Genomic DNA, 23,812 nt, shown 5'->3' on the forward strand with positions numbered 1-23,812 from the left:
CATTTCTTGATCTTTCTTCCAGGCCGATGACCTTCGATGTTAGGCCCCTTAAAACAACAAGCAAGCAGCATGATCTTTCTTCCTTCCTGATACTCTTCCACAGGTCTTTTCTGCAGACTCCACCATGACTGTTTTAAGGTATGCCCATTCTTCTTCAACCCTTCTGATGCCTTGCTTAGGTATACTTGCTTTAACGTGTGTCTGGAACTCTTCATTTATTTCCTTCTCCTGCAATTTCCACACCGTTAGTTTTCCCTGCCTAATCTCAGTCATCTTTTGTATCTTTCCCATCTTTAACTTAGCTATCACAACTCTGTGATCTCCTTCGAAAGATTCACTTGGGAGGGCTGTTACATCTACCAACATTTTCCTGTTACCATTCTCGACCAAAATGTAATCTATCAGAGTTTTGATTTTGTTATCCCAACTATATCTTGTTATCTTCTGACTGTTTTTTTCTTTCAAAACCATGTGTTACCAATGATCAGCTCATTTCTTCTACAAAAGTCTACCAAAATATCTCCAGCCTTGTTTCCCTTCCCATATCCAAATGGACCTATAATCTCTTCATCTCCTTTTCTTTCCTGACCTACTTGGGCATTCATGTCTCCTATGATCACAACTTGTTTGTCCTGTATATGGCCTTCCAGATATTCAAGGTATTTCCCATAATTTATTTTGATTTAAATCGCCTAAATGTTGGTTGTTGTTGTTATATATTTTTATATTTTTATATTTTTATTCGTTATGCCCAACTGTGGACCGCGTTTGAACTTATTTTGCACAATGTTTCTTCTTCTTTTCTTCCCAATATCTCTTTATTTTTTCACTGTGTTCCTTTCTGCGTGTTTCTGTCCAGCCTCCATTTTTTCTTGTTGGTTTCTCTGCAAATTTATGTTTGTTTACTAAGCTTCTAAATTTCATTCTATCTTGAATGGTTTTGTCTTCATTTCCCATTTCTTGTAGATCTTCATGAATTTTTGCTAACCAATTGTTGCGGATTTTCAGGGTTAGAGCTAGATTTAGAATTTTCTTTGTCAGCCTGTTGTTATCCATTCTGTGTAGGTGTCCGTAGAATTTTAGTCGTCTCTTTCTGATGGTATCTGTGATTTTTTCTGTTAATTGAAAATTTTTGTGTGGTTTCTTTTTCATCCAAATTTCATTTTCGAACTTTGGTCCTAGGATTTTTCTGAGAATTTTCCTCTCTTGTTTTTCAATGTTTTTCATTTGTGACCTGCCGCCAATGATCAGTGTTTCAGATGCATAAAGTGCCTCTGGTTTGATGACTGTATTGTAGTGTCGTAATTTTGCATTTTTTGATATACATCTTTTGTTGTATCTGTTCCAGGTGATTTTGTAAGCCCTTTGCAGTTTAGCAGTTCTTTCTTTGTTAGCTTCCTGATTTAACCCTGCTGGCTGAATAATTTCACCTAGATACTTGAATTTTTCTACTTGGGAAATTATTCCACATTTGGTGATTAATGGTTGATCGTCGAATCTTGATTTAGTTCCTTCCATAAACTGCGTCTTTTCAAATGAAATTTGAAGTCGGTTTTTGCGGCTATTTCATGCAATTTTTCTATGGAGTGGATTGCTTCTTGTCTGTTGTTCGAAAGGATCGCAAGGTCATCTGCGAAAGCTAAGCAATCAAGGTGAATTTTGTCTTTAAGAAGTCTGCCAATGTTTATACCTTTAGTTTCTTTTCTCCATTCATGAATCACTTTTTCCAAAACTAAATTGAATAGTAGTGGGGATAGTCCATCTCCCTGTCGGACACCAGTTCTAATTTTGAACAGTTCAGAAATTTCTCCCAAGAACTTAACTTTTGATGTTGTGTTGGTCAGAGTTTGTTTAATCAATTCCCTCGTTTTCCTGTCGACTTGAAATTCCTCTAGTATGTTGAACAGGGTCTGCCGATCTATGGAATCATATGCCTTTTTGAAGTCAACAAAGGTGATTTCTGTTTGTTTGGTTTTGCGAATCTGTAGTATGGTTTTTAGGTTTAGGATTTGTTCTGTGCAGGATCTCCCTTTTCAGAATTCAGCCTGATAATCTCCGATCAGGTGGTCTGTTTGTTTCTCTAATCTATTAAGTAGAGCTTTAGAGAAGATTTTATATACGAGTGGGAGGAGAGAAATTCCTCTTTAGTTATTAATATCTGATTTGTCTCCTTTCTTGTGAAGTGGGTGAATCAATGCACATTTCCAATCCTCCGGAATTTCTTCAGAAAACCAGATGTCCTGTAAGATTTTTTGAATAGCTGGGCCAGTTTGTCACCACCAATTTTCAACATTTCAGCTTTGTTGTCTTTTAAATCTCTGATTATTTGTTTGACTTCTTGTAATGTGGGGGGTTCTGAATCTGGATTAGGTGTTGGTTTTTCATAGGTGAATTGTTCTTTCGGAGATTCACAGTTTTAAAAGGTCCATGAAATGGTTTGCTAGGAGTTCACAATTTCCCTTATTACTTGTTTCCAAAGTCCCATCTGTACGTTTGAAACAGAGACTAGGTGCCTGGTAATTGGATAATTGGTAATTGTTGTTGTTATTATTATTATTAAATAAAATAATCAAATTAAAGATTATTAAATTCAATTAAAAATTAACAAATAACTTTTTGTACCATAAAGAAAGTTAAGACTGTTATTTATTTTATGGAAGCAGTTAAATGGCTTTTTTTCCTCCTCAGTTGAGGGTTTAACATCAGATGTCCTTGATACTATATAAAGTGCCTAATGAAATGTCAGACTTTCTCATGGGGAATCGAATATGAGCTACTATATTTAGAAGGCAATCAGCAGCACCTCTAAGACATGGCTTGTTGGTTAATTATTAATTGAAGTATGCCGCCGAACAATGCTGTATGGCACATTTTCCATTTTTTTTACAATAGAGGCAAAAAGCGTGAACTAATAAAAATAAATAATATTTTAATCCTTATATCAAGGAAACAGGCACGTTACATCATCACAATACATATTAACTTTTAATCAGCTGTCTATAATCGAACATTTCAACATCGAAGTAGTTTTAAAACGAATATCAGTCGAACAATGATGTATGTTACTCAGTGGCACAATGCTGTACGTTATTTATTGACTAACTTACTAATAAGACATGGATTTCTAAACTTATAAACATAAATACAAAGAAAAGCCTAAAATGTAAGTACGGTACCTCAATCAAAACCAAATTTCACAAGCATATCACTTCAAAACTAATATAACAGTTTTAACATATTTCAAAGAGTACACACTTTTTCTTCCAATGTCACAAATTGATAAGTCAGTTGGCAGGTAAGGGCCAGTTCATATTACATGTGCAGAGCAGTACTGAGGAGCCGTGATCCAGTCTTGGTCAAGATCACCCCTGTGTATTTTAAATGGAAGCGTTCTCGCTAGACATTCCGTGGTGTGGAAATCAAGGTCTGTTGACCGTCGCGCTGCCTTCAGCCCCTCAATATTAACATTTTTCCTTGTTTATGGTTAATTAACAGTACATATGCACAATAAAAAAGGAAATAAGAGAAACCCTCCTTTGTTTAAATATAGTGTGGCAACTAAGTGTTAAAATTATAATCCATCTTTCACAATGGTACCTACATTCAATTATCAGTCGTAACATTTGAAAAGAACATTAAAATAGCACATACATGAATGGCAATCTGGAGACCAGAAATTTTATGTACTGCAGTAGGAATAACACATACAGCGTTATTCGACTCATCTTATATGGAGGTTTCTTTTCAGCAACCTCTTTGCCTCTTCAGTTCTTGTATGGCATTCCAGAGTCCTCTAACTTCTTCCATTTCACACCATTCCACTGAGACATGTTTATTTTTCATTTCCTTGACCTATTACCGGTAAATCGTTTTATAGTGCTTGGTGAAACATGTATACTTCCAGCGTCCACCATCTTTTTTTTGCTATACAGCATTATTCCACTGAAGTGCTTCAGATATCTAACTTTTACTGCCACCTAGAGATGGATATTTGACCTTCCAGTGACTTTTCCATGTGTTCCACTAAAAACTCAACTTCACCAAAAATGTGCCATACAGCATTGTTCAGCGGTGTACTTCAAATATAACACTAAAAGGAGGTTGGAAGGAGAATTGCACTGACCGATTATGAAGCAGTACTACCCTATTCCCTCGTATTAACTATTAGACATCGCTTGACTGGATTCTGAGACCAAACGTTACAGCATGTCTGTTGATATTTTTGATGTTCCTAATAATGTCCATTATTTCAAAAATGCCAACAACATATCTGTTTTACTCAGATTTCTTTACATTCATTCATTCATTCACTCGCTCACTTGTACATTGGCTGCAGTACATACACTTATTAATAGGTAGATAACCACTTCAATCACCACTTAGTAACTTAGTTTTTAAGCATTTTCCAGTTTTACCCAACAAACACTAGTTTCTAGAATACAATTAGCCTACATCAAATTTCAGACTTTTATTCTATACTTTTCTGGTTTTCATTTGAATTGGAGTACATTACACAATCCAAATAAAGTGTATCAGTGAAATCTTATGTTTTCAAGTCTAACTAAAACTTATGGTTTACTGTATTAAAATATTAATGTGAAATGTCATTCAAGGAAGTCTAATTCAAGCTTTATGTTTACAGCATCTAATGTGCTCAAAAGCATGGATATGTCCATTGAACCTTGTGATGATTTCTACCAGTTTGCATGTGGCAACTACATCCAGACACACAACATTCCCGACGACAAATCAACAGTAAATACATTCACTCACATCACTGATCAGCTGATGGAGAAACTACGGACTATGGTAGAAGAACCAATGTCACCTAATGAAGGCAAACCTTTCAAGCTCGTTAAGCGTCTATATCGTGCTTGCATGAATAAAAGTATGTCAGTTATATTCTCAAATACAATTATATTTCTTCTATCTTTTTGTTTTTACATTCTCAAGGATGTATGTGTAGATTTTATGATCACTTCTGCAGTACAATTGGTTTCAAAAGTGATGCTGTGTTCTGTTTTATAGCGCTAATTGAGTCCCGAGGCCTGGAACCAATTAGAAAAGTATTAGCTGAACTTGGAGGTTGGCCTGTGGTGGATGGTCCTCAATGGGATGAGAACGAGTTTGATTGGCGTCAAAGTGTGTACAGATTCCGAAAAAATGGCTACAGTGTAGACTATTTCATGGACTTTTCAGTAGCTACTGATGCAAAGAACTCTTCTTACAGGTCCATAAATGTGAGTATCGAAGTATTATATACTGAAAATAGTAATTCATAAAACATTAAAATACCTTGTCAATGGTATTTTTTAATAGAAGTTGGCTGTTGGAGCCAATGCAAAGACAGCTCATCAAAAATAGTTAAAAAGAGTCTTGTTTATGTACATTCTTTAAAGAACCTGTTTAATATATGACAGGGAATTCACTTCAGTTTGAATTCTTAAAAAAAAAATTCTTTGGAGAAATCAAAAAGCCAATAAGTTGAGTGTAATGTTACAGTTAGACCAAGCTGCTCTGGGTGTAAGTCGTGAATATCTAGTGAAAGGATTGGAAGACAAAATTGTGAACGCCTACTACCAGTACATGGTGGATGTTGCTGTGTTACTTGGAGCAGAAAGATCTGATGCGGAAAAAGAACTTAAAGATTCACTCAACTTTGAGATTGCTCTGGCCAATGTGAGTCATTTAGAATATTTAAATTTACTACATTCCAGAAAAATACTGTAATAATTAGCAATATGAAATTAACATTATCTTTATGACTGAAAGTATTTTTCCAGTAACAATGCAGCTCTTTCAACAAATATATATATACAGTTAAATAACTCTCTTGTCAAAATTGCAAAATTTTATCCTTATTCAAATTCTACATTTAAAAAAAACTTATTGAAAACATTGTTCATAAACAAAATATAAAAACAACATTCAGTATTTCTAGTTTCATACTTCTATTCAGTATACTGCTTAGCTGAATTTCATAATAAAATGTGTCCTGTATTTCAATTGAAACCTGCCTTAGTCTAAATATGATTGTACATTATATCTTAATATTTTCCTAGCTCACAAGGTGAAGTAACAAGCAAATGTACATGAATATATTTTCTATCCTCATTCATGTCAATTAGGTATAAGTTTTCACTATTTCTTTTATATATTTGCAGCAATGTATTTCAGAATTTTTTCCTGAGGGTGCCTTGTTGCTCATCCATCTTTCATGAATAAAATAATTAAGTAATGCATGCACTGTGTTAGTTTTTTAGAATTATTTTAAAATGTTTTGTTTACCAAAGCATTACATTTTTAATCATTGGATTAATATTTACTGTTTATGTCTCTCCTCACCATAACAAATAAAAACTAAATGACTTTTTAAAACATTTTTAGATCTCCCTTCCAAGTGAAGAACGTCGGAATGTCAGCAAGTTATATAACCTGATGACAATATCAGAAATGGAAGAGAAATTCAAAAGTGTGCCATGGTTAGAATACTTCAGGAACATTCTTCCTTCAAACATTGAAATCACCCCTAATGAACCAGTTGTAGTTGCTGTGCCAAATTATATCACTCAGCTTGAGGAACTTCTTGCTGAAACACCCAAGAGGTCAGTCAACATAAAATCTGATGATTAACACTTGCTACATTTCATTCATTCCATGTACCATTGTTCTTTTACCTTAACATGCCTCCTAATTTCCTTCCTTCCTTCCTTCATCTTAAGCAATATGGTCAATGGGCCATAAGTATAGTAAGGCAACCAAAAATTGCGTCAATATGATTTTTTAATTCTTAACCCGTTAGAGGAGAGATCCTCACTTGGACTATGTATAAGTAGGGTAGCATCCTGCCTCATGAATTTACCAAGCTCAGAACATTTTAAGCAAGCCTCAGACCTATGGGAGTAACGGAGTCCCACTCCCATTTGACAGGCGAGGGACTCCTTGGAAACAACTTGGCGAACGAAATGGAATTCCATGGGGAGCTATCAATATTAATGGGGCTTATGGGAGAAAGAAAGTAGAACTGGCTGAGTCAGCAAAGAGGATGTGTATGGATGTGCTAGGAGTACTTGATATTCGGGTAAGGGGAGATAACGAGGAGAGATAGGAGATTTAAAGTGTACTTGATGGCTGTTAAAAAGGGAAGGGCAGAGTGTGGGGAAGGACTGTTCATCAGGAATACTATTGCACGCAACATAGTTTCTGCTAGGCACATAAATGAGCAAATAATTCGGGTAGATTTGGCAGTTGGAGGAATTAGGACGAGAATTGTCTCAGTGTATTCACCATGTGAGGGTGCAGATGAGAATGAAGTTGACAAGTTTTATGAAGCATTGAGTGACAATGTAGTCAGGGTCAACAGTAAGGGTAGGATAGTGCTAATGGGTGATTTCAATACGAGAGCTGGAAATAGAACTGAAGGATATGAAAGAGTGATTGGTAAACGTGGGGAAGATATGAAAGCTAATAGGAATGGGAAGCATTTGCTGGACTTCTGTGCTAGTATGGGTTTAGCAGTTACGAATACATTCTTCAAGCATAAGGCTATTCACCGCTACAAATGGGAGGTAGGGGTACCAGATCCATAATAAACTGTATCTTAACCGACTTCGAATTCAGAAAATCTGTTAGGAATGTACGGGTTTTTCAGGGATTTTTTGATGATACAGACCACTATCAAGAAAGTGAAATCTGTCTGCAAACGAATAAGCTTAGAAAATCTCCAGGACAAGGAGATTAGACAGAAGTACATGGATATGATTAGTGAGAAGGTCCAAACAGTGGACAGTAAGTAGGTTCAAGATATAGAAAGAGAATGGGTGGCATACAGGGATGCTGTAATACTGTAGTGGAAACAGCAAGGGAATGCCTAGGAACAACTGTGTGTAATGAAGGGGAAAACGATGAAGTGAGAAAAGCTTGTAAAAGTAAAAAGAAGGCTTATCAGAAATGGCTCAACACCAGGGCTGATGCAGACAGGGAATTGTATGCAGATGAAAGAAACAGAGCAAAACAAATAGTTGTTGAATCCAAAAAGAAGTCATGGGAAGATTTTGGTATTAACCTGGAAAGGCTAGGTCAAGCAACAGGGAAACAATTACGGACAGTAATAAAGAATCTTAGGAAGGGAGGGGAAAAGGAAATGAACAGTGTTTTAGGTAATTCAGGCAAACTCATAATAGATCACAGGGAATCACTGGACAGGTGGAGGGAATATTTTGAAAATCTTCTCAACGTAAAAGGAAATCTTCGTGGTGGTGTCACGAACAACTGAGCTCATGGGGAGGAAGAAAATGATGTTCGTGAAATTTTGCTTGAGAAAGTGGAAAGGATGGTAAATAAACTCCATTGTCATAAAGCAGCAGGAATAGATGAAATTAAACCTGAAATGGTGAAGTATAGTGGGAAGGCAGGGATGAAATGGCTTCATAGAGTAGTAAGATTTGCATGGAGTGTTGGTAAGGTACCTTCATATTGGACAAAAGCAGTAATTGCACCTATCTATAAGCGAGGGAACAGGAAGGATTGCAACAACTACCAAAGGATCTCATTGATGAGTATACCAGGCAAAGTATTCAATGGCATCTTGGAAGGGAGGGTGCGATCAGTGGTTGAGAGGAATTTGGATGAAAACCAGTGTGGTTTCAGACCACAGAGAGGCTGTCAGGATCAGATTTTCAGTATGCACCAGGTAATTGAAAAATGCTACGAGAGGAATAGGCAGTTGTGTTTGTTTCATAGATCTAGAGAAACCATATGACAGGGCACTGAGGGAAAAGATCTTCATCATACTGGGGGACTATGGGATTAAGGGTTGATTATTAAAATCAATCAAAGGCATTTATGTTGAAAACTGGGCTTCAGTGAGAATTGATGGTAGAATGAGTTCTTGGTTGAGGGTACTTACAGGGGTTAGACAAGGCTGTAATCTTTCACCTTTGTTATTTGTAGTTTACATGGATCATCTGCTGGAAGGTATAAAGTGGCAAGGAGGGATTCAGTTAGATGGAAATGTAGTAAGCAGTCTGGCCTATGCTGACAACTTGGTCTTAATGGCAGATTGTGCCGAAAGTCTGCAGTCTAGTATCTTGCAACTTGAAAAAAGGTGCAATGAGTATGGTATGAAAATTAACCTTTCGAAGACTAAATTGATGTCAGTAGGTAAGAAATTGAACAGAATTTAATGTCAGATTGGTGATAACAAAACTGGAATAGGTAGATAATTTCAATTATTTTTAGGATGTGTGTTCTCCCAGGATGGTAATATAGTAAGTGAGATTGAATCAAGGTGCAGTAAAGCTAATGCAGTGAGCTCGCAGTTGCGATCAACAGTATTCTGTAAGAAGGAAGTCAGCTCCCGGATGAAACTATCTTTACATCGGTCTGTTTTCAGACCAACTTTGCTGTACGGGGGCGAAAGCTGGGTGGACTCAGGATATCTTACTCATAAGCTAGAAGTAACAGACATGGAGTAGCGAGAATGATTGCTAGTATAAACAGGTGAGAACAATAGCAGGAGGATACTCGGAATGAGGAGATAAAGGCTAAGTTAGGAATGAACTCGATGGATGAAGCTGTACGCATAAACCAACTTCGGTGGTGGGGCCATGTGAGGTGAATGGGCGAAGATAGGTTACCTAGGAAGACCAAGATGACAATGGTTAGACTCAGTTTATAATGATTTAAAGATAAGAGGTACAGAACTAAATGAGGCCACAGCACTAGTTGCAATTAGAGGATTTTGGCGACATTTAGTAAATACACAGATGCTCGCACACTGAATGCTGAAAGGCATAACGGTTTATAATGATGATGTATGTATGATGTAAAAAAAGCAAACCTGCAAACTAGGGATCGTGAGTCGAACACTCAACCTCTGACCCATCAAGGCAGTAATTATTGAGAATCAAATTACACTAAAAGTTTTGTTCAAACTTGTCTCACACTACCTTCAATCCACTGCTAAAAACTACTATTCAAGAAGTTTCGAATTACCAATCCAAAATGAGGAAGCACTATCTCTTTGTCAAATTAACAGTACATTGTTGAAAGTAGTGTTATATAGTAGCTCTAGAAGAATAACACCATGCAGTACCTTTAGATATTCCAGGATGTTACAGTTCTCTTAAAGATGTAGGGTCCAATCTCTACATACTTTTAATATCAGTCAACACTGTGACTAGATTTTTCAGCTCTAGAAAAAATTTGTGTGAATCACTTTCTCTTCATTCTCCGTTAGGGTAGTCATGCCAATCGAGAATGTAATTTATCCTGAATTACTAGTATATTTCATCTATGAAAACATTTTGCCATAATCTTAGGTCCACTTTAATCAATTGTGAAGTAAAATATGAACTTTGCCAGTTGAAGATTTTCAGTAACCCTACAAGTTAAGTATTATGGTAAATTAAAAACTACACCTCTTGGAAGAAGCAAAGAATTTTTATAAAGTTCCTCAAGAGATTTCTTATGAATTGTAGTTTAAATTGAAAGTACTAAGTTTTGCATTTTGAAATCTTCAATGCTGACATCTATATATGTAAAATAAGAGTTTTATCTGTACATTGCTCAGAATTTAAAAATAATGGCATTTCTGTATTAGTCATGTCCACAGTAACATGGAAATGCACTCTTTCATTTTCCGTAATTTCTGTCTGTCTGTATGTATGTATGCACATCACGAAAAAAGGCTGAAGAGAATGTAATGAAGATCAGTATGTAAAGTTGGGAATAACTCACTACAATCTAGGTTATGAATAATTTTTTTCACACTGAGTGAAATGGTAGTTTAGGGGAAGACCTAAAATGTAACTGTGTAAACATAACATATTCAGCCAGGTATATATATTGCTGTGGCTTTGCTTGTGCCCTGACTCCGCATATCACCATGTATTGGCATGGAAAAAAGTATAGACACCCAAGTTAATACGTTAATAAAATGTTTATCCTTTGTCCCACATAGAAGCAAACTACACCAAAATTTAGTTTATTTAATTATGTGGAGTCAAAATTTTTATCGTACCCAGTTAAAGTTTTAATGTGAACAAACAAAAAAAGTGCCAGTATTGTTTCCATTTCCAATGGAGTACTCACTTTGAAAATTGATCTGATCATTACCAAACTTTAACACATCTTAAAGTAACTTATTGTTGATCTGTATACCAAGTTTTTATTTCATCTGACATTTGTGGCAAAGGTTGTCATAAAGTTTGTGAAACATCATCTTATTACTGGGTGATCATAGCCATAAAAAAATTGGCTTGTTGTGAAGCTCATGAGAATGTAAGGCTAAATTAAAACTGCTGCAACAATGCTGCAACTAATGCTCAGTCATCTCAGTAAGTGGGAAAATATTTGCTGAGACCAAAGACAGGTTGTCAGGTTAGACCAGTAGCGACTGGTAATCATTCTGTAAGTAATGCCAGTAAATTAAAAATTTGTAAACATCTTTCAAAGTTACAAGAACAGACAGTACATATTTACCTATGAGACCTCCCTTTGTCAACTCTTGACCTTTTCTGATCCCGAAAGTATTAGGTTTGCAAGGCCTAGGGAGTCTTTCATTTTCATGCTCTTCGCGGACCTTCCCTTTCTTTAGCTGATATCTTCATTTTTCAAAGTGTCGGACCTCTTCCATTTTCCCTCCAATTAGTGTTAATGGAAGATGATTGCCCAGTTGTACTTCTTCTTAAAACAATAGTTATTACCACCACCACCAAACTTTGTAGAAACTTAAGTACTGGGTTTATGAGATTCGCGAGAAGAAAAGTGATCATGGTTCTTCAGCCAGGCCCTAATAGGTTTCTAATTTCCAAAGTTGAAATCTTCACTGAAAGGACAAAGATTTACAGCAATAGGGGAGATCAAATAAAATTCTCTTAGGGAGTTACTCATCATCCAAGAAACAGATTTTTAAGACTGCTTCTATAGATGGAAATATCAGTGAAAACAATATATCAACCGTGCAGGTAAATATTTTGAGAAGATCCTGTGAACAAAGTTTCACATACACTAATTTTGTTTAAAAATACAAAGTTCCAGAACTTTTTGAGCAGGGTGGAATAATTCTGTGTATCTTGCCTTTTGGTTAAACTAAAACTTACTTCCATACTTGAGAATAAACATCAGTGAACTGACATATGGCCCTGACTTTTCATGATTATAATTAACTATGCCGGGACTTGATGTTCTTTTACATTTGCATTGTCTGTAAATCCACAGAGTACTGGGCAACTATGTAATGTGGCGAGCAACTGGTGCATCAATTAGCTACCTGAATGAAGAACTTCGGGCACGCCAACTTAAGTTCTACACTGTTCTTTCAGGCAAAACTGAGAGAGAACCAAGGTGGAAGGAATGTATAGACATTGTAGCTGGTGGGTGAGTACCATCACTTTAAAATATTTGAAGAAAATTACATTAGCAATAGTTATTTTCATCCACTTCTTTCCTGGTTTTCAAAACATGTTGCTACAGCCTATATGAGAAAGATAATGGTAAATATGATGCAAGAGAAACCCAGGAGGTTTATTAGAAATCTATTCCCTGATAATTTATTTGTATCCTTTTGTGATGCATAAACTACATATTCTCAACAGTTAATCCAATAATGTATTGTTCTAGACAAAATATACTGTCAAATTGGTATCAAATAATTTTAAAAGTTAATAAGACCATTGCTCCTGCCATTCTTAAATTTCTGGCAGTACCGGCAATCAAATCTGGGCCACCGAGGATGGCAGCTAATAGTGCTAACCATTACAATACAAAGGCGGACAGCTTTCAAACGACAATCACATGCAACTTGCAGCTTGTAGCCCGGGCAGAGCACAGGTCAAAATTCTTGGAAGCAATATTTCAGCATGCAATGATTTGTTAAAATAGGGGAATTGTTCTAAAGTTAATAGGTCAGGTAACATGGTGGATACTGACACTAAGTGTTCGAAGTTTATCACAAGAATTTTAATGACTTCAAAATATATTTTTGGTATGACCATGAAATTTGTTATGTGATGAATATATTCACGGTGGATATTTTCTTGACAGACCTCCTTGGAAATGGACCTTTGGTTACAAAAAGAAATGGCTGGTTAAATCGACAATATTAAAAGAAAGGACCTATCCAATAATTTATACTGTACTATACATTAAGATGTTTTGAACAATATTTCAAAACATATTAGTCTTATAAACTGACTAAAACCGGCAACTGCTATTGTACACAATTAAGCCGATAAGCAATGTGAAACAAGTTGCATCTTTGTCTGCGAACAGGGTAGGTTGGGAGACAGTGTAGCCACTCAAGAAACATACTAAACCGGAAGTGACGTTATTCACCGGGTCAGCCAGTTAAAAGACCGTCCACTGTACTGCACACATTTACCTCCATTTCTTCTACAATTACGTACTTGGGTTGTATTATTTGAATATTATTTATTTATAAGATGATGACATAGTAATAAGTGGATTTAGAGGAGGCCATTCCCACATTCCTGTATTCCTGTACTCTCAAAACATCTAAGACACCTTAACCTATCCCATTGTGTCCTGTGATTGCATCCTGTGTATCCAGGAAAGAGGAAGCCCTGGCCCCTCAATTGGAAGATGAAGTGTGGTGCACAGAGAACAGCTTCATATCCATTGTGGTGGCATATTGCAGTGTATCACTTTCGGTTGGCGCCCTCTATGTGCGGAAGTACTTCAAGGAGGATGCCAAGAAGAATGCGATGGAGATGGTGGAGAACATCCGAGCCGAGTTCATAGAGATTCTACAGAATGTTGATTGGATGGATGATGCCACCAAGTATGTAATTTAATTTAATAAATATTTCATAATATAATTTAAATATAAGATTAATTGATGGTATGTGGGAACTCTACGTCACCTAGTATTTAAATAATCAGATTATTTCACTGAAACATGAGAAGGTGTAAACAAACTCTAATGCCCATAATGAATCACGAATTGTTGTAATCAAGTTACAATTTTCAATCAATGACAAGGAAAACATAGCTGCAACAGTGGCATAGTCAAGTACTATTTTCAGAGAGGGTTCAGTACTTTAAGTGTGGAGGCTTGAGAAATACTCACATACTAACACTGTAAAGTACTTCCTGATGTGCATGCATACTAATGTAATATAAATAGTAAAACACAGTAATTCTTTTCAACAATAGCTACATAACTTTCTACTGATGAAAACCCCAATTCCAGTGCTGACAAAATAGCTGCTTATCCAATAGTAAAATGAAAATACCTTGGAACTTTTCAATATGAACTCCTTTTCTTTCTTTCTTTCTTTCTTTCTAATGTCACACTAACACTGGCAGGTTGTTGAAAACATTGGCATAGGAGAGGGCTAGGGATGGGAAGGTAGTGGTTATGGCCTAATCATGTTACAGCTCTAGCATTAGCCTGAAGTAAAAATGAAAGCTTCATCCAGGATACTTTAATCCTAACAGTGAATTCTGTGATAAACTGGTCACCGTTAGCAAATGTAAAAGTGAAATATTTTAAATTTGTTAAATCTCCTTATGAGACTGTTATAATATAGTGAATATTCGCAAAATAATACCATATGACTTATTTTTCCTAATCCTGGTTAAATCACAGTACAGCAAATCAATATTTGACTGTTATAAAACTGGAGATAAGACTCAATGATCTCAGTGTTTCTTTCAAACAGCAAATACAGTATTTTTAGATTAAGAGTGTTTATTATCTTTTTGAAATTTTTTAGCCAATATCTAGTATAGGTGTAGTGAGAGAAATTCTACATACAGCATTATTTCCTTCCAGAGACAGAGCAATAGATAAAGCAAAAGCTATGGCAGTACATATTGCTTATCCTGATGAACTGCTGGACAATTCCAAGTTGGAGGACTTCTACATGAATGTAAGTTGATATTATTGACTGCATTAACAAAATTAAAAAAAACACTCACTCACTCTCTCTGCTGCCCCCATCTGATCTCAGCAACTTTTCAATTAACTGTATTCTTACTGAAAAAATAGACTAGAAATAAACAAGTGATATTGTCAATGGAGCACCAAATTCAAGGAATTATAATACTTACTATCGTGTGAAGAATCCAAAATCTCCTTAATCCACATACTTACTCAGTCCGAGAAAAGCAGTGATTAATTATAATTTTCTTATAAGAAGTTATGATAGGCAATAAAGGTCTTGTTTGAAAATAGGTAATTTCAACATTTTTGACATCATTTCATTACTAAATTACCACAATTCTAAGTGTCCAGCAAATTAAATGCTATGTAAAATGAAATAAAATATCTGTTTAGTCGAGGTAATTTTCTTATGCACCCACACATTTTTGCCATCCGGTCAACAAATGGATTTCACGGAGAAAAATTACCAGGATTCAATGACATCAACCTTTCTGTTGGTCAACAAATTCTGAATGCTGATAATGCTCCATTTATTGTCCAATTGTTAATGAATGTCAGATTATATCAATTTTTTATCAGATGTGAGGAACTGATGCAGAAAGCCTTTCCATTAATTCCTCAGACTAGGAGAACTGCATACTAGCAGGAGACTTAACTTGATAACCAGTATCAGCTCATGTACCACCCAAGACTCCAATCTCCACCTCTATAGTGTAACGGTTAGCACTATTAGCTGCCATCCTTGGAGACCCGGGTTCGATTCCTGGTACTGTCAGAAATTTAGAATGGCATGAGGGCTGGTATGTGCTTACAATGATACATGCAGCTCACCTTCAAAGCACAAACACTTTGCCATGGATCAGTTTCAACAGTATTCTTGAGGAAAACTTCCCTAACTGCTGACTTTTGACAGTCGTGGGGTTTATTTAGCAATGTTGTATTGCCAGATTGAAATTTCTCTGTAACTAGCATATGGCATTTTCATTGGCCATACCTGCTCTGAGAGCAAAGCTGACGTTATTTTCCTTAAGTAATGAAGTATGTTTCAATCTTCATTCTCCCTAGTTTACTTGACATGGTCCTATTCAACAACATTACACCTAATGACAGACTAAATAAAACAGCCTGCCATGTAGTGGACATATAATGAGGAGCCCTAACTTTTAGCATTAACCCCTGAGGATGCAGATACGTTCATGATTAAAATCTCAGTTTATTCTGCACAGCCTCATAACCTTGATGTAAACTTCACTGCATCTAAGTGACTTTTAACATTACTAACAAAGTCGCAGAGTGATTGCTGAAATGGGAAAGAACTTATGAAAGAAAGAAATATGTGGTAAATCTGTCATAGAATAAGAATTATCTGACATAAATGTGTGATATGAATTGATTATATCCTTTAGTAAGCTAGTTATTATCAAACCCTACCATACAAGAAGTGCTGATCTTGTTGCTTAAATGCCTATGACCATCCAGGATAAATTAGTTGCATTTAAACACTAGTTGCCACGAGGCATGAATTTAGGTCACAAGTGTATTAGAACCCCACTGGCAGATATTTGTGAAATGTTCTCATCAAGTAGATTGTACACTATAAGGTAGTTTAGTTGCTCCTGAATTATAAGCAGAACTAAATGGACAAAAGGAATACAGTAACAGGTTAAAAGACAATCGACAATATGTAAAAAAAAAAAGAAAATCTTCCATTAGGTTCATGCACAACTGAAAAGTTTATCCAGGTAAGGCTTCTCCTAATTTAGAGGTAGATATAGGAAGATGTATCCTGAAAAATGCTCTGTCTTCTACTAAGGATGGTGGTGGTGATTGTTTTAAGAGGAAGTAAAACTATCCTCTAATAATGCTAATCAAAGGGAAAAATGAATTAAGTCTGACCCTTCAAAAAATAAGGGGTTTGAAAAAAAAAAAGTTAAGGGTCATGAAGGACAGGAAAATTAAAGTCTTGCAAAAAGCCTACCATCATCGGGGTTAGAAGAGAACAAGACTTCTTGACCAAGGGATGTCGGACACAAAAGATGAAAGTGAGAAATCTGACAGAAGTAAGTGAAAGCAATGTTAGCTAGACTCAGCTAGAAGAACCATGGGCGTCAACTCACGCTCCCAAGTTGTGAGCCCCTGAGCTCCCTTTTAGTTTCCTCTTACGAAGGGGATACTGTGGATGTATCCTACTGCCTCCACCCATAGAGAGAACTGAACTAAGGATAATCTCTAATAATTAAGTGATCATTAATGTATAACTTGATTAACAATATATATAACCATAGACACAAAAAGCGATCAGATTCAAAATGTGCAGTAGAAGGCCGTTTTCATAGTATAATCACAGTCAGAAGTTGGAGACATTTGAATTGATATTTTAATCATTCTGTTGTGTTTCAGAACGATCATTCTAAATTAAACTGTTAAGTATTTCTTTAGATTGCACTCAGAACTTAAAACATTTCCTGATCTTTTTTGTTGTTGCCCAAAAGTACATAAGGATTAATTCCAACATGAAAGCCCGTTGTTCATAACTTCATATTCTATCTTACAGTTGGAAGTGTCACAAGATGACTACATGGGTAGTGTTCTGAACCTCACCAAGTTTGGCACTAACTACTCATTTGGTCGTCTACGAAATAAAGTCAACAAAACAGAATGGATAACACATGGTCGCCCTGCTATTGTCAATGCTTTCTACAGTTCTATTGAAAACAGTATACGTAAGTACCTTCTTAATTTGCATCTCAAGACAAGAAAAAATAGGGAGAAATATTACAAAAATACCAACCACAAAACTATATTCCATAGAAAAAACTGTATTGATTTGATTACAAACATAAGGCTAAGTACTAAAATTAAACAAATCACAATTTTATTTTTCTCAGAAAAATGGGCTAGAATTGACATAATATTTTAGTATTTTCTTCTTGGTTTCTTCACTGAGCCAGAAGTTGCTATTACACATCAGTTTGCCAAACTCACTGAGATGCATACACAAGTCCACTCTCAGAGCAACACTTTCACATCAATCAGAGGAACTGGCTGTATACAGAATGGTGTTTTTATCACCACTTTATACCTCTGCTACTTTTATATTGTTAAAACCAAAGATGGGACTAAGATTAACAAGAGTAACAAACTTGTTCTAGCTCATACCAGAAGATACAGTGCACTACATCTAACTAAAGACAGAATTGGGTTTGGATGCAAATACTGTGAAACTTCCCTTAACGGTCACATCTGAATAGCGGACAATATTCAAATTCCCATCAGAATAACCCGGACTCTTATGGGAAAAAAATTCTTTATATCGAACATTACGTGTTAATGAACACTAACTATTGAAATAACAGCTCTAAAAGAATGCAAACAGTGTTTCCAAATAAGCTGCTGAAGGAGTAAGAGAGCTGAAGCTCTACTTTTTTATGAATAACAGTGACTCAGACAGATTACAAATTTCAAATGACCTTGAAATGCACATGGGGAAGGTAATTAACATCGTCAGTGTCAAGCAACAAACAGACCAAAATTGACCAATTCTCTTACTTAGCCTAGTGTTTTTTCATTTACTGTACTGTACATATTTGAATTGACTCATATGGCCTAGTGTTATAGTGGAACATCCCTGTTTTTGTATGTTACGAACATTTAAAATAAATACCATAATGTATATTAAGCGATGGGCAATGCTCTCGTTTGAGACTCTCGAGACTGATGTCACAGATCTCGAGAATCTCGAGACAGATTCTCCTAAGCTGTGCGACATCCCAGTAACTACGTGTGTAAGATTGATAGTATATCATAAGCAGTTATAGAATGAAGTAACATTCTCATGGAAATGTATGTGCCAATAAATTTTGTCAAAAGCCTGGAAAAGTATTGCATGTTCAACTATAAGCACGTTAATACCACTAACGAAAGTGAAAACAGAAGATCTGCATAATTTGTGAATAAATGTAGATAGAATGTACACCTGCCTGGATACTAGAGGCATGCATTATTCGAACTTGAGATGGGACAAAATGTGCCTTGCTGTATATGCAACCACCATTATGCATGAGTGGATCATCATCAGGAGCAGTTTCCAACTACAGGCTGGTTCTGCTTGGAACACAAGTCTCTCCATCGTTTTATGTCCATCCACCACTTCTTTTCTCTCACTGTCGTCCAGTTCCCTCCTCCTGCCTCAATGCTCTTTACACCTTTAAGCCATCTGTCCCTCGGTCTTCCTCTAGATCCCCTTCCCTTCAACTCCATTTCTAACATCTTTCTTGGTATCCTCTCTTCTTCCATTCACGAGTGGATCATGTAATCTAAGTCCAAGTTTGTTCCAATTCTTTCGACAAGGCATGTTCGATGTGAAGTATGCTGGCTAGGGAGGATGACCTCACTTTCGTTACAGACATCGGAAACAATTTGGTTCATTGAGAGGTGAATAAGCCGTTGTTTACAAAGAGCAAAGGCCGGGAATTTGGAGGTATAAAAGGATGGAATGGATGAGTTAACCATCAGTTTTTAGCTGAAGTTCACCATGCCATGTGAATCGACGGACAGCGTTATGGCTAAAATTTAAAATGGTGAATATAAACTAATCAAGAAATATGAGCTCAGTTCTGATGTTTGGAAGAAATTTCTGCTTGCGGTCACTGCAGACAGTCAAGAGACAGATTATGTTTCCTTTGCAGCATTTTGTGCTCTGTTAGCATAAAAATCCAGTAAAACTAATTTAAAAACATGTCTGCAAATTTAATTCTAGTGCTTCTCACCAAGTTTTGCCTGGCAATATAAAGCAAACCATAAATGATGCATTTTCATGCGTGCCAAAGATTTCCGATGAAGGCTTTAAATAATTAGGGCAAGAATTTCTTAATGTCTGTGCTAATTTGAGCAAAGTAGATATTGTTGATGTGTTACTACATCCTTCCACCATTAGTAGAAACAAGGATGGAGGGAGGGAAGCACTTGTACTTGTGACTGAGATAGTGCGTGAAGGAGCAAGTATCAAGGGCGAGGTTGCCCAAACGTCGCTCACCTTGATTTTTGGAAGTAAACTTCAGTCTTGGTCATGGTTGACAAATATGAACCAAGCATAAAGCGTGCTTTGCATGACACTACTGGATACTTCGCAATTGTTGTCAACAGGGTAGCTTCTTGTTATGCAGACTGGGCCAGAGATGTTCTCTGTGACTATTCCCCTTCAGCAGTATTATAAGTTTTTAAGTGCTGGATCATCACCAAAGTATTTCTGCTGATGTATTTTACTTCTTCTGAATAAACAACATAGCAGACTGTGCTGTGTGGCATCTGTTCAAAACAATCCCACATCCATGACTTATGTAGCGTTTCGGACATCATCGTAAAGTTGTCGCGTACAATTAGAAAACACAGTTACACTTTGTGCACCATCATATACCGAAGTACCTAATTATGTCACGAATACTCTACAACATATAAAGATAAGAATTTCATTATGTTCCGTATTGAACTAGACCTCTTCAAGATTTCAAGAACTTTCAACACACAGTGCTACTGCCAGAAGTGTTATAATACTTCATGAACTATAACTAGTGGAAAATTTATAGTAATTGCCACGTAAGGCAATACCCCAGAAAGTAAATATCGCCGCCCGATGCTCTTCTTTTCTATGTTTTGTAATGGCTGATCACTGCTGCCAACCTGCCTAGTTATATATTAAAATCACCAGACATAACCATCACAAACTAACCTCAATCTAAACACCGATAATGAATGTTTCCCTACCCTAGTAAATGATAAAAGTTAAGATGAAATAAATCAAGATATTCATAATTAAGTAGATTTCCACGCTCAATGAGGAATTAAGGAAATAAACACATTTTCTCACTCAAATTAATGTTACATATATCTGTCTTTATTTTGATATACAGTAGGCGTACTATAACCATGTTCTTGAAAAGAGGGGCGTGTTAAACGATGCAATTTATTTAGTAAGTCTTTGCAGTGTGATTTTCGAAAGTTCCAGACATCCAATGACTTCCATTTCTTTTGCGCGAACATTTCCTTCTCTCTTCAATACCGGTAACCAGTAAGAAGATAGATTATTGGGCATATTTTCAGCCTGCAGGCTGGTAATATCTTCAAGCTCCGTGAACGGAAATTAGGTCAGCTTTCAAGTTCACTGCGGATTTGAAAATAATAATGTTATAAGTTCTACTGCCAAAATTTCGTCCCGCAAGAGTTATTTCATGTACCGGTAGATCTAGACATGAGACTGGCGTATTTGAGCACTTTCATCATTTCACACAAACTATGTTATTAAATGCATTATCCGAACATGCCACAATTCTACTTACCTGGTATTAGCCAAATAGATTTACAATCCCACAGAAAAAGAAAATATGCTTTAAATATTCTCGCAAATGTGACTTTAACGGCAATGCGGTGGCAACACGCATTTCACGCTAGAACAGTGATTGAACGTTGCCAACGTGCCAGATTAACGGTAAATGTAAGACGTCGTATCGGCAAGTAGGGTCCCTAGACTGTATGGTTACCGACACTGAAAAAGACCTGCAAAATACCCAACAACAAGAAAAGTAACTATAAATCAATACCTTAATATTACAGGGGAGAAAGTGTAAGGTTGCACCCTTAGGGTACGTCCTTACACGGAGAGGACTACTCCTGTGCATTGTTTTTTATATTTTAAGTGATTGACTGATGATGATCGGGAAGAGTGGTCGAAACCGGTACTGCATATTTCTACTAGTAATGTAACATTACATTTCTAATTCTAAATGTATTGAAAAGGTTGATCCATTACATAACTTCTTTCAATTTAATTGTGTACTCTACAACATTGTAAGGAATGATTTCCTTCCTCACCATAATGCATGTAAACACAATCATCAATGGTCAAATGGATACTGAATGTGGGGTCTGATAGATTGAGTGATAACAATGTACACCAACAGTAGCCATCAGTTTCTGTACTTAGTCTACTCATTCCTGTAGGGTGCACATGTTTTTTAATTAAATAGTTTTTCACTTGTAAAGTGATGTGTATTGATTGGGTGGACCAAAACCTAACATTGTTTCTTAGTTATAAATGAAAGAGCCGGGCTGAGTGGCTCAGAATGCTGAGGCGCTGGCCTTCTGACCCCAACTTGGCAGGTTCAATCCTTACTCAGTTTGGTGGTAGCTGAAGGTGCTCAAATACATCAGCCTCATGTCAGCAGATTTACTGGCATCCAAAAGAACTCCTGCGGGACTAAATTCCAGCACCTCTAAAAAAGTAGTTAATGGGACAAAAGCAAATAACATTATTATAAATGAAAGTGATGCATGTCCTAGTTGCTTGCTGACATGTATTTACGGAATGGAGAAGGCCTGTGGTTGGTTATTTGCATACTTGACACAAACAACATTCAGCTCCATCTACCTGTAGACCTACAATACGCTGCTTGCCACACAATGCGGGGACAACACTCTTGAAATTTCTCAAAATTTCTCGCGAGGAACAGTGCTGCACTACTCTCGAGAAATCTTGAGACCCCATCTCAGACTGCCGATCACTAATGTATATACAGTAAGTGGCTGTCAGCTTGCCCTCCCATTCCCAAGTTGATAACGTAAAAGAAAGCCATGCAAGTAGAAGTGCAGTATTATGACTAAGAGGATTCGGTTCCAACACAATGTTTTTAACTGCAGGACTTTTGTTTGTTTGTTTGTTTGTTTGTTTGTTGGGACTTTCAGAACTTCGTAGTTTTCTTAATAACTTGTCATTTTTCAAAAAATGACACATATTTTGTCCCTTATGGTGTCCATTATTGGGAAGTTTTACTGTATATGTGTATGGGATATCTTTTGTGCCTGTGACTGTTGCAATGGTCCATCATCATATCACACAGTAATCAAATTGTGACATTAGACCTTCACTATGAAATGAAATGAAATGGCGTATGGCTTTTAGTGCCGGGAGTGTCCAAGGACGTATTCCACACATTATTCACAGGTAACGTAATGCACACATGTAACACAGACCTATGAGGTTTCTCACTTTGCGGCACCATTTACAGGCAACACAAACCTATGGTGTTCATCACATAAGTGTACTAACCACAGGGACTCGTACTATCCTGTGGTAGTGATGGGCAACGCTCTCGCTCGAGACTCTCGCGAGAATCTCGAGACCGATCCTCCTGTAGTGCACGCTGTGCGACGTACCAGAAACTACAACTGTAAACTTGGTAGTATACCATAGGCAGTTATTGCGTGAAATAACATTCTCATATGAAAACGTGTGAGCCAATACATTTTGTCAAAAGCCTGGAAGAGTACTGCATGTTCAACTATGAACCCCTTAATACCATTAATGAAAGTGAAAATCGAATGTCAGTATCTTAAATTGTTCACGAGTTATTTCAGGTGGACTTCTTAGCTGAATAACCCGCATAATTTGTTAATAACTGTTATTAGGATATAAACCTACCTGGATGCCTCACAATCGTTGTCGGCAGGGTAGCTTCTTGTGATTTAGACCGGGCCGGAGGTGTTCTGTGACTATTCCTCTTCATTTATATTATGTGTTTTTAAGTATCGGATAATCCTAGAAGTATTTCTGCCGACGTATTTTACTTCTTTTGAATAAACAACACAGCGGGCTGTGGTATGTGGCATCTCTTCAAAATAACCGAGATCCACGATGTAAGTTTCATTTCGGACATCGTCTTCAAGTTGTCGCGTACAACTAGACACAAACATTGCACTGTCATATACCGAAGTACGTTATTATTAACAAATACATCGCAAATGGTAAATATCCCAGTGGGAATGGTCACTTACTGTAGTGTAATAATAACCAGCATACTGATGTGAGCAAGTTTTCCTTCGTAAACAGGACCATAAGGGATTGGAATA

General features: G+C 36.6%; 1 protein-coding gene across 2 annotated transcripts in view; it reads left to right on the plus strand.

Annotated features, from left to right (window-relative positions):
* Nep2 (Neprilysin 2) overlaps positions 1-23,812 on the plus strand; it is a 150,332-nt gene that overhangs the window by 119,520 nt on the left and 7,000 nt on the right. For both annotated transcript variants that reach the window (XM_067149927.2, XM_067149926.2), the window contains exons 4-11: positions 4,643-4,888; positions 5,029-5,240; positions 5,503-5,679; positions 6,388-6,605; positions 12,223-12,381; positions 13,661-13,804; positions 14,801-14,897; positions 17,466-17,634. In XM_067149927.2, the coding sequence (XP_067006028.2) occupies positions 4,643-4,888; positions 5,029-5,240; positions 5,503-5,679; positions 6,388-6,605; positions 12,223-12,381; positions 13,661-13,804; positions 14,801-14,897; positions 17,466-17,634 (1,422 nt within the window). The remainder of the gene's footprint in view (positions 1-4,642; positions 4,889-5,028; positions 5,241-5,502; positions 5,680-6,387; positions 6,606-12,222; positions 12,382-13,660; positions 13,805-14,800; positions 14,898-17,465; positions 17,635-23,812) is intronic.

This window comes from Anabrus simplex, chromosome 6 (genome assembly GCF_040414725.1).
Source record: "Anabrus simplex isolate iqAnaSimp1 chromosome 6, ASM4041472v1, whole genome shotgun sequence".
NCBI lineage: Eukaryota > Metazoa > Arthropoda > Insecta > Orthoptera > Tettigoniidae > Anabrus > Anabrus simplex.